Source organism: Oncorhynchus keta, chromosome 32 (assembly GCF_023373465.1).
Source record: "Oncorhynchus keta strain PuntledgeMale-10-30-2019 chromosome 32, Oket_V2, whole genome shotgun sequence".
Taxonomy (NCBI): domain Eukaryota; kingdom Metazoa; phylum Chordata; class Actinopteri; order Salmoniformes; family Salmonidae; genus Oncorhynchus; species Oncorhynchus keta.
This window is the reverse complement of record NC_068452.1, coordinates 25,640,003-25,651,998: the sequence shown is the minus strand read 5'-3', so window position 1 is coordinate 25,651,998 and position 11,996 is coordinate 25,640,003. Positions and strand designations below refer to the sequence as shown.

At 43.4% G+C, this 11,996-nt stretch overlaps 1 protein-coding gene across 2 annotated transcripts; it reads right to left on the bottom strand.

Annotated features, from left to right (window-relative positions):
- Positions 1-171: 171 nt before the first annotated feature.
- Positions 172-11,943, bottom strand: LOC118365424 (next to BRCA1 gene 1 protein-like). Of its 2 annotated transcripts, none has more exons than XM_035747606.2 (19): positions 11,710-11,943; positions 8,379-8,441; positions 8,262-8,280; positions 8,146-8,168; positions 7,872-8,057; positions 6,626-6,703; positions 6,268-6,464; positions 5,814-5,939; positions 5,330-5,533; positions 4,955-5,114; positions 4,527-4,796; positions 4,169-4,376; positions 3,756-4,043; positions 3,489-3,656; positions 2,959-3,364; positions 2,755-2,837; positions 2,288-2,363; positions 2,009-2,105; positions 172-1,790 (listed from the first exon to the last, which is right to left on the bottom strand). In XM_035747606.2, exons 1-19 carry the CDS (start codon positions 11,809-11,811, stop codon positions 1,617-1,619), a joined length of 2,928 nt encoding a protein of 975 aa, XP_035603499.1. In that variant the 5' UTR covers positions 11,812-11,943; the 3' UTR covers positions 172-1,616. The 2 variants fall into 2 exon arrangements, 1 of the variants encoding a protein (XP_035603499.1); XR_004821766.2 differs by having other exon boundaries at positions 1,641-1,790; positions 2,265-2,363.
- Between the last annotated feature and the right edge of the window lie 53 nt (positions 11,944-11,996).

Here is an 11,996-nt window from a genome sequence, read left to right as displayed (position 1 = left end):
GCTCACAACCCTGTCAATTTCACCTTAGTGTACAATACAAACCTTTCCAGTATCTTTTCTTCAAATATAAACATATTAGTACAGTGGAAATTCAAGCACAATGACGTGAGCAAGCTTCAACCAGAAGAACATAGGCAAATCTTCCTTTACATTTCAGAAACAGCCCTCAAGTCTAAAACAAAAAATATTTAATAACAATTACCTCCGAGGATCACCTGAAACACGTTAGCATTTCCTTATTGGAAAATAATAAGCATTTCAAACTAGTTACATAATGCTTGATTTCAGTTTAAGTTCTGAAAGAACTTGATGTACATTTTTTTTAAAAAGTGATACCAAGTGGAACGAGTCAATGCTTTTGATATATCATGATCACCAGGCCCCCCGAATGGTTCTGAAAAGAACCCCCTCCCTCTGAGGACAATATTGAGCAGATACAAGACATTTTGTAAAGGAGGTTAATTCATTTCTTGATAAAATCCCTTCAACAGGACATTAAAAATTCTAACATCCTTCACTTCTTGAGCAGCTAGTCTTTTGGGTTTGCATCAATATTTATTTATTCCATGTGCAACAAAAGAAATCATTTGTATATTATATTTACATGATTTTTCTTTTTAAACCCAAATATACTCCTAGTTAAGAATGGTGATTAATATACCCTCTCAAAATGGAATTAAATGGAGTGCATCAATGTAATGGTCCTCATTTCAAAAATACTTAATGTGTACACCATTACGCACAAATATCCATAGCATGTTGTCAGCCATGGCACGACATCACAGAAAGTAGGGGAATGATTATCTTCAATCAATAAGACACGCACTGTGTCTACAGTACGCTGATACTTTGAACAGTTAAGCTGAGAAAGGTTTAAGCATGTGGGGGTGAGTGTTTGTGTGTGTTTTTAATTGCTGTGATCTGAACGAAGCATAGCGTTCTCCAACACTGACAGTCATTCACACTTGGAACGAGGACCCTGACGTGTCCACTATTCAAACACTCTATGAAGTTGATTAACGTCATACAATGTTGACTATTGCCACAGCTTATAGAAGTAAATCCTATATGGTTCTGTCTCTCTGTGATAAATATTACACCCAACACCCCTTCAGCTAAGCTCACACCTTTTCCTGTAACTCTTGTTGAATATACCTGGTCTATGGCTGCATATTCAGCCTGTATTCCAATCTATGATTTCAAGGGTGAGTATACTGTTTAACAGGAATGGCTTGGCGATAGCAACTTGTGATATGTTTTCCATTTGTTACCACAACAATGAAGGTGTTCTCCTGGAAAGAGTAGCCCACCTCATCCACCCGCTTCTGTCTCCTCCTTTTCTATGCAAAAGCCAACAGCCAGAAATGGCCATGTTAAATGAATCTACATACATACATTACATACATACATACATACATACATACATACATACAGTAGCTATTTGATAGTCTAAATATCCCAAAGTCCGTGGGAATGTCTCTAGGTCATAAATCAGGATACCTCCTGTCAACTTGGGCCAAATCTAAGAGAGGAAGAAGAGACAAGAGGTCAAGGCATCAGAGGTTAAACCCATGACGCCACCCCCGCTCCTCTTTCTCCTCCTCCTCCCTCTCTCCTCAGTAGCGGGTCGAGTACCAGTCATTGTCGGTCATCTGGACCAGTTCGTTGACCACGTCCAGCAGGTTGTAGTTGTGTTTCTTCAGCAGCCGCTGGTTGAGCGGCCGGTCACCAAAGCCCATCTCCACCAGCACCCCCATCATGGTGTCCTGGGTGGCTCCATCCACTGGGGGCTGCAGGAAGGACAGTATACTGTTTAAAATACACCTCCTAGATACGAACGACTCTGATAGTCAGCAATGACATGTTAAAGTAGCCTCACAATGGTGGCATTCCAGTTCGATGTCTCAACCACCATGTTGATATGATATAGCAATCCTCTGAGATTGCAAAAAGGATGACCGTGAATGCTATCATTAACAGTACTGTAGGAAGTGAATGGAGGACTGACCTGCACTGGGCCAGGCTGCCCAGTGAACAGAGCCTTGTAGGCGGATGCTGCGACAGACAGGGCTCCTTTCACCAGGCCTCCAGTGATGCCTGGGTGCCTAGAAGGAACAAGACAGACAGAGATGGCCAGGGAGTGAGTCTTACTGACACCATTTTGTTTCTGGTCAGCCAACACTAACATCATTAAATTGACATTCCACTTTAACAAAATCTCTTTAACAAGAGAGATCTAGGAAAATATTAGCATCTGAACTGACTGAGTTGCACATCAGGGTCCCACCTAGGGTCTTCGGAGTTGTCTTCTGAGTCATCAGAAGCAGATGGGCTGTCTGGTTGGCTATCTGGCTGCTTGGAACCTTTCAGACACAACCACAGAGGTGACTGGTTGGTTATGTTCTGGGAAAAGGATATACCGATATGCTCATATGGATAAGTTGTAGCGCTCTAGAAGGGAGTGTATACAAGGTGCTCTTTGACAAGAATAACTCTCCAAACAGACCTCTACTCCATAGCCATTGACCTAGTGCTTAGTACTTGCGTTCGTTAGAACCGAGCAGACATATTGTACTTCGATATTACCGCTGAATGACCAGACAGAAAAAAAGGCACTGCAGCAAGCAGAAAACATTATTACTGTTAGGGCATTGTCGTCAGTTAGGCCCAACTTCCTTAATGTGACGAGCAAACGCTTTGTTTCCTTAAGTTGCTGGAACTACTGTTCAGTATGTGACCGTGTGTGTTCCTTACCATCCTCTGACTCCCCCGGCTGGTAGACCTCAGTCCTGTCCAGGGACTCCGCTGCTGCCTCGGTCTGATCATTGCCGTCTAGGCTGAAAACAACACCAACAATATACATCTACATTTTGGAACATCTCAGCAATTTAGCACTGTCAAAGTGTGTAATAGCACTGTAAACCTATTTCCAAGCACTGCTGGCCCAAGGTTTCTCACCTCAGTGTAAGAGCTAAGTTGAGCCGAGGGGGTGCTACCACCACAGGGGTTAGGGGCACGGCATCCAAAGTCTGGGAGGTGCACAGCATATCGTTAGCGCTGCTGGAGCCTGAAACAGTCTCTTCTGCTTCATCGTGCTCCCCCTCGGGAGTGGTACGGCCCTGGTGGTCAGGGTCTGTGGGCTTGTCGGGGGCGTCGCCAGGCTGGGAGAGGGCGGAGCTGTACATGGACTCTCCCAGCGGGCGGCTGGTGTCGAAGCAGTCAGGGAGGATGATGATGTAATCCTCGGATGAGGCAGAGGAGGAACGGCTGCGGGGGCCCCTGTTCCCCTCTGTCAACTCTCCTTTATCTTCGTCCCCGCTGGCGTCCACGCAGATACTCTCGATGTCTGACTCCAGACCCTCATCTGCAAACGGTCAAACTATTTAATTGTTGTTTTTTACCTGACAACAGGGCCCAGATTTGAGCTCAAGTGGTATTTATCAACCAATCAACGAATTGAAAACAGGAGGATAAGTTGGGCCAATCACCTGGCATCATCATCTCTGGTATAGCCATCTGGGGAGGTGCTAGGGCTGTGAGAGGAGCCACAGGTAATATGTCCCGGGTTTTCTCCAACCTCGCCTCCAAACGCTTCTCAACACCTTTCCCTTTAAGAGAAGAGGAGGCGGAGCCACCTTGGGCTGCTGGGCGGACCACTGTGAAGATCAGGGAAAGTCATTTTGGTTACACTATGTTATGGCCCTTAATCTGGTATTAACATAGGCTTAATATGGAACTAATTAATAAAAACTCACCTTTGCTGGGGCAGTTCCCACGCAGGGGTGTGTGGTCTGGGGCCTCCTCCAGTGTGAGCGAGCGCATCACCGTCTCACACACAAACTGAGTCCCGCTCATATCCTCCTCTCCCTCCTCCTGGGCTGGAACCCGTCCCCCCTCGGCCCCTGGCCCCAGGCCCTGAGATGGCTGGATGCTTTTGACTCCCTGGGCCTGATGGGCCTCTGCTTCCTCCTGGATCAACCCCAGGGTGGGCTTCTCCTGCAGGGGACCGTCATGGGGCAGTGGGGATATGCACGGGGTCATATCTGTGTGGAAAGGAAAGAGAGAATGAGAGAGAAATTCAGAAAAAGAGACGGAGAGACCCTAAGTGCAGTCAACTGATTAGGAACACCCTGCAGATTTAGCATGTGAATAGCAATGGAAGGCTTACCTGCCGGTGTGTTGTTGGGCACGCTCTCTATTTCCTGAACAATGTTGATGTCCAGCAGCTCAAAGGAGAGTAAGTCCTGGGCTGTGAGCAGGTCCACAGAGGGAATGTAGTATGCTCCTTCGTCTTGGTCCACTGACATGAGTGCTTGGTCCCCAGAGGCTGCAGTACCAGACTTCCCACCCTTATCTGTGGAGAGGGGGTTCTTCCCCTGTAGAGCACCAGCAGATCGAAATATGTTACCCAGACAGAATACATACTTAACTGAGATTACTACCATCTTTTCCAGAGAACTACAGCATTGTATAGCAGTTTGGGATTGGCCACTGAGAACCAAAGTCAAGAGGATGGGTGGACTTGCCTGAGGGGTGACGCAGGGCGACACCAGCACGCCATCTGCCATCACGGCTGCAGGGGCCAGGGGGTCCACCACAATGCTGCACCAGACACGAGGGCCAAACTGCTCCCCACCGTGTGCCAGACGCCAGTGGGAGGTGTATGAGCCTTCCAGGGCCGGGGCGCATAGGGCCACGCTTACCACGCCCACCTGACCTGGCTGCAGGAAAGGCACAGCCACCTCACGCCAGCGGTCACTGGACGCCACCGCCAGATTCCCCCACATGAACTTCAGCTGAAAAGGAGATGGGGGGGTAGAGAGAGAAAGAGACTGTCAATGTTGTGCCTAACTCTCATCGTCGTGTCCTCCTTTCTGCTAAGAGTACTGTGGCTGTCAATGGTAACCTCAGATAATGTGCATATTCCAGGTGCATCCTCAGCCCATAATAGTACCTTGGTTTCAGAGCTCCAGCTCACGCTGCCAGTGTTCCTCATCTTCCAGTACTTGATGAACTTGGTGCCCGGGCGAAGACGAGTCCCATCAGGCAGGTTCTCATCCAGGAACAGGGCCGTCATGGCTGGCACCACCAGAGGGCAGGGTCGCTTGGGACGTCTGGTGGACACAGCGCCAAAATACACTATTAAACCACAGAACATCTCTACAAAGCACAACTCTCACTGTCCTTTCCCTCCTTTTGACAGCAGTCTAACTACAGAGACAAGACCTGTGCCTCTCACTGATTTGACCTAAAGATACTGCTTTCAAGGCTTTGTATTCAGTGTATCTCCTTTCATCTAATTTTGGTGAACTGTCCCTTTAAGACGTACTCTGGGCTGTTGGCCTGGGTGGCCCTGGGTTGGAGCAGGACGGGGGAGGAGCTCCCTTCGCCAGCAGCACTCCACTGCAGGCCCCTCCTTTCCATCTTCAGCTGCTTCCTAATCTCCTTTACCTCCGCCTTCAGCTGACGCTTCTCAGCCTTCAGACGCTGCTTCTCCGCCTTACGGAAGCTCCGGTCCCCTCGCCGGTAGAACCTGGGGACGAGGTAGGGAAGGGGAGAATGCAAGCGTTTCTGATTGGCCATCATAGGACAGATAAAGTTCTGACAACTTTCTGATGACAATGATCATTGTAGGATTGAAAATTACAAACACAAAACAACCCCCAAAACGGAGAGCCATTTCTCATATCAAATGATAGCAGCCCCATAAACAATAATTATTTCACCTTGGCACCCCATAAACATTAAATGAGGTTTCAAAAAGTGAATATGTAACTGTTACAATATGTAATATTTTCCAACCCTGGTCTTACCTGCTGTGGTCTGGGGCTGGTGAGCCGTGCTCAGGGATAGAGAGGGGTGTTCTGGCTCTCACCAGGTTGTGGCTGGGGTCATGGGAGAAGCTGCAGGGCTCACACAGTGTGCAGGACGTACACACACTGGGAAAAAGAAACCAGACAATCAGGGAGCGGCACACCAAACAAAGGCCCTTCTGATTGTTTTAAACTGATCTTCTTTGGTTTTGCATACTGAAGAAATGGAAATGACAACTGATTGAAGGAATTAGTTTGTTCTGGAGTAACACAATGTATGTTGGAGGCACTAAATTAAAAGTATGTGGGAGTAGGCTATTTACAAAAACATGTAAGAAAATATCTGATTACATTGGTGTTAATTTACCTTAACTCACATTTGAACTAATTCACATTTGTCAATGTCCTCCCTAGTCTTTCTCGAAGCCACCTCTTCTCCTCCTCCCCTTCTCACCTGCACTGGTATCCTCCCCCAGCGGTCTGGCCCCGGCAGCTGCTGCAGGCAGGGGTGGAACTAGGACCCCCAGGCAGGGTGGAGGAGGTCACCTCAGGGATCTGGGCCTCAGCCCCAATGGGCTTGTGAATGCAGCACTGGCCCGAGAACTCCCGACAGATCTTCTCTACTGCCTCCCTCACTACTTGATCTTTGAACTGGATGACAAGAGTTTGGGTTACTGGTTAGCTAGTGAGTTTCATTTCAATCTATAAAAATATACACATACAACCATATAATGTCACGGTTAAGTGGTATGATTCTAAATAGTACATTCATTGATGATAAAACCACAGTAATTTCCAAATCATCTCCTTACCTTCTCCATGTAAGATGTAAACCATGCTGGAGGTGTCTTATCTTCCTCTTTGGTCCCCTTTAGTTCTTTCATGATCACCTTGGAAACCAAAGTAGAAACACATCGGTGAGAAATCAGACAAATAAGCCATGTTTATTTTAGGACACGCAATGATTTAGTTTGGTCTTTACTTTTATTAAATGTATACCTAATGACACAAAAGCTCATCCAATTTGAAAGAATTAGCTATATAAAAGTAATAGTGCTGAGCGATTAGTACTTTGAGGTTAGTTCGGTTTGGTTTTGGTTCGATTATAAAAACAACATTAAATACACTATGCATTATGTGGGTTGAATGCTGTAACACAGAATAAAGCAATTAATAAAAATCCCATGATGATGGTAGTGACTGCCCATTACTGCTTATCAACCATCATTTATTCACCATACATTAAGGAAATATTTCAGTTGTTGTGTATATTACATTTGTTTTATTTGATTACTTTATTATTTCAAGTCATATCATCTCTATGTAGCTGCTGCCTATGCAGTCTGACAAAATCTAAAAATGTAGTTCTTCAAAGTAAATAAGGCATACTTCTATGACTGCTAAATAGCCACTACCAATCACTTAGATCGTGTATTTTCTGGTAGATACCCCACGAAGCGTTGTTCTCTATATCACCTCACGCAATGGATCTTGGTCATTGTAGTTAATTACCGCATTTTATGCGCTAACCTATGTAGAATATTGGCCTGTTGGAATCTACAACTTCTTCCTACATCACACAGTTCAGACTAGATCTAATTTATCTCTAGAGAATGTGCGCATTGAGCTCACAGAAAAAAAATGAACGAAATGGAATTCAAATATATATATATATATATATATATATATATATATAAAAATATATTTTTACACATTTATTTAACCATTCAAGTCAGTTAATAACAAATTATTATATTACAATGACAGCCTACCCAGGCCAAACCCTTCCCTAACCCGGACGACGCTGGGCCAATTGTGCGCTGCCCTATGGGACTCACGATCACGGCAAGTTGTGATTCAGCCCGGGATCGAACCCGGGTCTGTAGTGACGCCTCTAGCACTGCGCGGCAGTGCCTTAAACCGCTGCACCACTTGGTCCCTATAATTTAACCAACATTGGTCAATTAGTTGTTTAAAAACTGAAACATAACCAAAATGTTGGTTAATCGCTCAGCACTATTATGTGCGAAGTATACATATCTATAGCTCTGTCCTTACCATGCCCTGTTCGGGGACAGCAGCCTGGACCTTCCGGCTCACCACCTGAGCCAGGGTTGGGCAGTGCTGTGGGGGACGGAACCCTCTCTTGGGCTCCCCTCCACTGGCCTTGGCCGGCACACGCGTGGGCTGACCCCTAGTCTCATACACATTCATGTGCAGCCGGTTCCCTTGCCTGGATGCACTCTGATGAAATCAACAGAGGAATGATGGTTAATGTATTGCTTTGTTACTGAAAGGTGTATTTTGAAGTCAGATTTAAGTTGCCACCTACCTTTAATGCCTCCTCATACTCCACTAGAAGAGGAAAAATATAATTATTGGACATGTTACATTGAACAACTAATTCATATTATGTTTGGTACAAAATAAATGTGTTTTACTACTCACTTTGGCTGTTTATGGATACCTGAAACACAAAACGGAAATGTATTGCATCAACATTGTAATAGCATTGTATTACCAGTCCCAACAAATTAACATTGCCGTAACTCTTCGCTCACTCACCTCCTCAATCTCCTCATCAAAATAAGTAACTTGTAGATTACACAGGCCAAAGGACCTTTTCACCTGTAGACAAAAAAGACACAATCTATAAACCAACAGTGTATTACATGATTCAGCAAGCTGTATCTCAGACAAAGGACAGGCACCTCAAAATGGAATAAAAGTGATCCTTTCAAGAAGAGCCAAAAATCAATCATCTTATCACGGTTATATTTAGGCTATGCCGTAGTATCCCATATTTGCTCATTGAATGAACAAGCAGGGCTATGATGTAGCATATGATGCCTGAAAGGAAAATTGATCGGTCTCCTTGAAGGCAATGCCATGGCAACATGGAGACACAATGGCATTTTCAATGAGGATGAACTCCGTGACTGGTGACTGGACAGCAGAGTGACAATGGAGTCTGAGCTTGCTGCTGCCAGGAGATTCAGAGGCAAACAGTCTCATAAGCTCTCCATATAGGAAAAACAACAACTGGCATCTACCATTCAGTCTTGCACTCACTGAAATTAAGATTTCCCATTTTACTGTGGGAAGAGAGAGAATGCAGCCCATTGCAAGATATTTTATTGGCTTGCTTTGGAAAGTGACACATCTTGGCACAAGGGGATGTTGTCAGATGAGGTGGCTTGGCTCAAATGTTTATTTTGACATCATATGGCTGGGCTGTTAAACCCTGGAGTGAGAGACGGAAGCCTAAAGTGTCATAAGCCAGACTCGCCCTCGAATCAATACCACCCACAATGACGTCAAAAAGACTATAGTACTAACATGAACCAAGCTATCATAGGCGAGTAACATGTTCTGTTATTGTAGTTATGAAAAGGAAATGAGAACCACAGAGAACTAACAACATTAACTGTAGCACGTAGCACGCAGTGTAGCCCTCCATCTCAATAGCCTGACTGTTGTCAATAAAGTGTCACTGGGTTAAATATGAATTAATCCCAAAATGATGCAACTGAATAATAGATGATACTGGGGATTTTTTTGTATATATCTTTTTACCTTTATTTAACTAGGCAAGTCAGTTAAGAACAAATTATTATTTACAATGATGGCCTACCAAAAGGCCTCCTGCGGGGGAGGGGGCTGGGATTATTTAATTGTTTTATTTTAAAAAATTTATTAAATTAAAATATAGGATAAAACACACATCACGACGAGACAACAACACAACACTACATAAAGAGAGACCTAAGACAACAACATAGCATGGCGGCAACACATGACAACTAGAGGTTGACCGATTAAATCGGAATGGCCGACTAATTGGGGCCGATTTCAAGTTTTCATAATAATCTGTCATCTGCTTTTTTGGACACTGATTATGGCAGATTACATTGAACTCCACAAGGAGACTGCGTGGCAGGGAGACTACCTGTTATGCGAGTGCAGCAAGGAGCCACGGTAAGGTGCTAGCTAGCATTAAACGTATCTTATAAAAAACAATAAATCTTAACATAATCACTAGTTAAACTAGTAATAGCATCAACCATGTGTAGTTATCTAGCTTGTCCTGCGGTGCATATAATCGATGAGTTGCCTGTTAATTTATCATTGAATCACAGCCTACTTCGCCAAACGGGTGATTTAACAAAAGAAAGCACTGTCGTTGCACCAATGTACCAAACCATAAACATCCATGCCTTTCTTAAAATGAATACACAAGTATATATTTTTAAACCTGCATATTTAGTTAATATTGCCTGCTAACATGAATTTCTTTTAACTAGGGAAATTGTGTCACTTCTCTTGCGTGCTGTGCAAGCAGAGTCAGGGTATATGCAACAGTTTGGGCCTGGCTCATTGCGATCTGTGTGAAGACCATTTCTTCCTAACAAAGACCGTAATTCATTTTCCAGAATTGTACATAATTATGACATAACATTGAAGGTTGTGCAATGTAACAGCAATATTTAGACATAGGGATGCCACCCGTTAGATAAAATACGGAACAGTTCCATATTTCACTGAAAGAATGAACGTTTTGTTTTTTAAATGATAGTTTCCGTATTTTACCATATTAATGACCTAAGGCTCGTATTTCTGTGTGTTATTATATTATAATTAAGTCTATGATTTCATAGAGCAGTCTGACAGTGGTGGTAGGCAGCAGCAGGCTCATAAGCATTCATTCAAACAGCACTTTCCTGCATTTCCCAGCAGCTCTTCGCTGTACTTCATTCAAGCATTGCGCTGTTTGACTTCAAGCCTATCAACTCCCAAGATTAGGCTGGCAATACTAAAGTACCTATTAGAACATCCAATAGTCAAAGGTATATGAAATACAAATGGTATAGAGAGTAATAGTCCTATAATAACTACAACCTAAAACTTCTTACCTGGGAATATTGAAGACTCATGTTAAAAAGGAACCACCAGCTTTCATATGTTCTGAGCAAGAAACTTAAACATTAGCTTTTTTACATGGCACATATTGCACTTTTACTTTCTTCTCCAACACTTTGTTTTTGCATTATTTAAACCAATTGAACATTATTTATTTGAGTCTAAATAGATTTTATTGATGTATTATATTAAGTTAAAATAAGTGTTCATTCAGTATTGTTGTAATTGTCATTATTACAAATATATATATATAATCTTTTTTTCTTCTTTAAAAAAAAAATCCGCTGATTAATCAGTATCAGCACAACATGGTAGCAGCACAAAACAGGGTACAAACATTATTGGGCACAGACAACAGCACAAAGGGTAAGAAGGTAGAGACAACAATACATCACACAAAGCAGCCACAACTGTCAGTAAGAATTTCCATGAGTAGATAGGTTCTGCTTAGTCTATTTTGACAGCCAGGGCTTCATGCGCTCATACCAAGAATGTCACTGGTCATCTTTACTGTTGTTGTTACCATTGACATGGTTACGACGCAATGCATACTCATCTATGTGGATGCCCTCTACAGGGCAGGCAACAAATTAATGTCTAATGCATCTTCATCAAAATGTAGGCCTATTGTATATATCCACTTTTATTAATAGCAGCGCCTCTTATTTTAGCATTGCTCGATATTATGTTGTTGCGACTGGGATGTTGTTGTAGTACTGATTTTCTTTTCGTTTAGATCCGTAGCTACTGTAACTACTAGCTAACATTAGGCCCTAATTGTTAAATATTAGATTGTCATAGCTAGAACAATGTTTTCAACTACAGGGTATCAATCAGTTATACAAGGTATACAACATTTAGCAAATAAGCGGCCGGCGATCGATGGTTGATAGCTTTAGCTTCAGTAACAGCCTACCGTAAAGGTATGCCAAGGTGAATGCTGCTATGAAAACACCAGCGTCGTTATCCTGCTTACCATGGCCTCCATTGACTCCCAACTCTTCGTCTCGGAACCTGACAGAAGAAAATTCTTCGCATTCCCCCTGAAATTCACCTTCAAATTGATGTAGAAGTCCATTGCTTCTGGTTTCTATGATTTAAAACATATCAAGGAAAACAAAAATGAATCACTGTTGCCGAGAGAAATACAGATTGTCTGACTTCATGGTATGTGACTTATCCGGATGAGGCGTCTTTTCTGTTTACATCATCAGCTATGTAGACACACCCATACGACCACGTGACAGAAACGCATATTTGAAT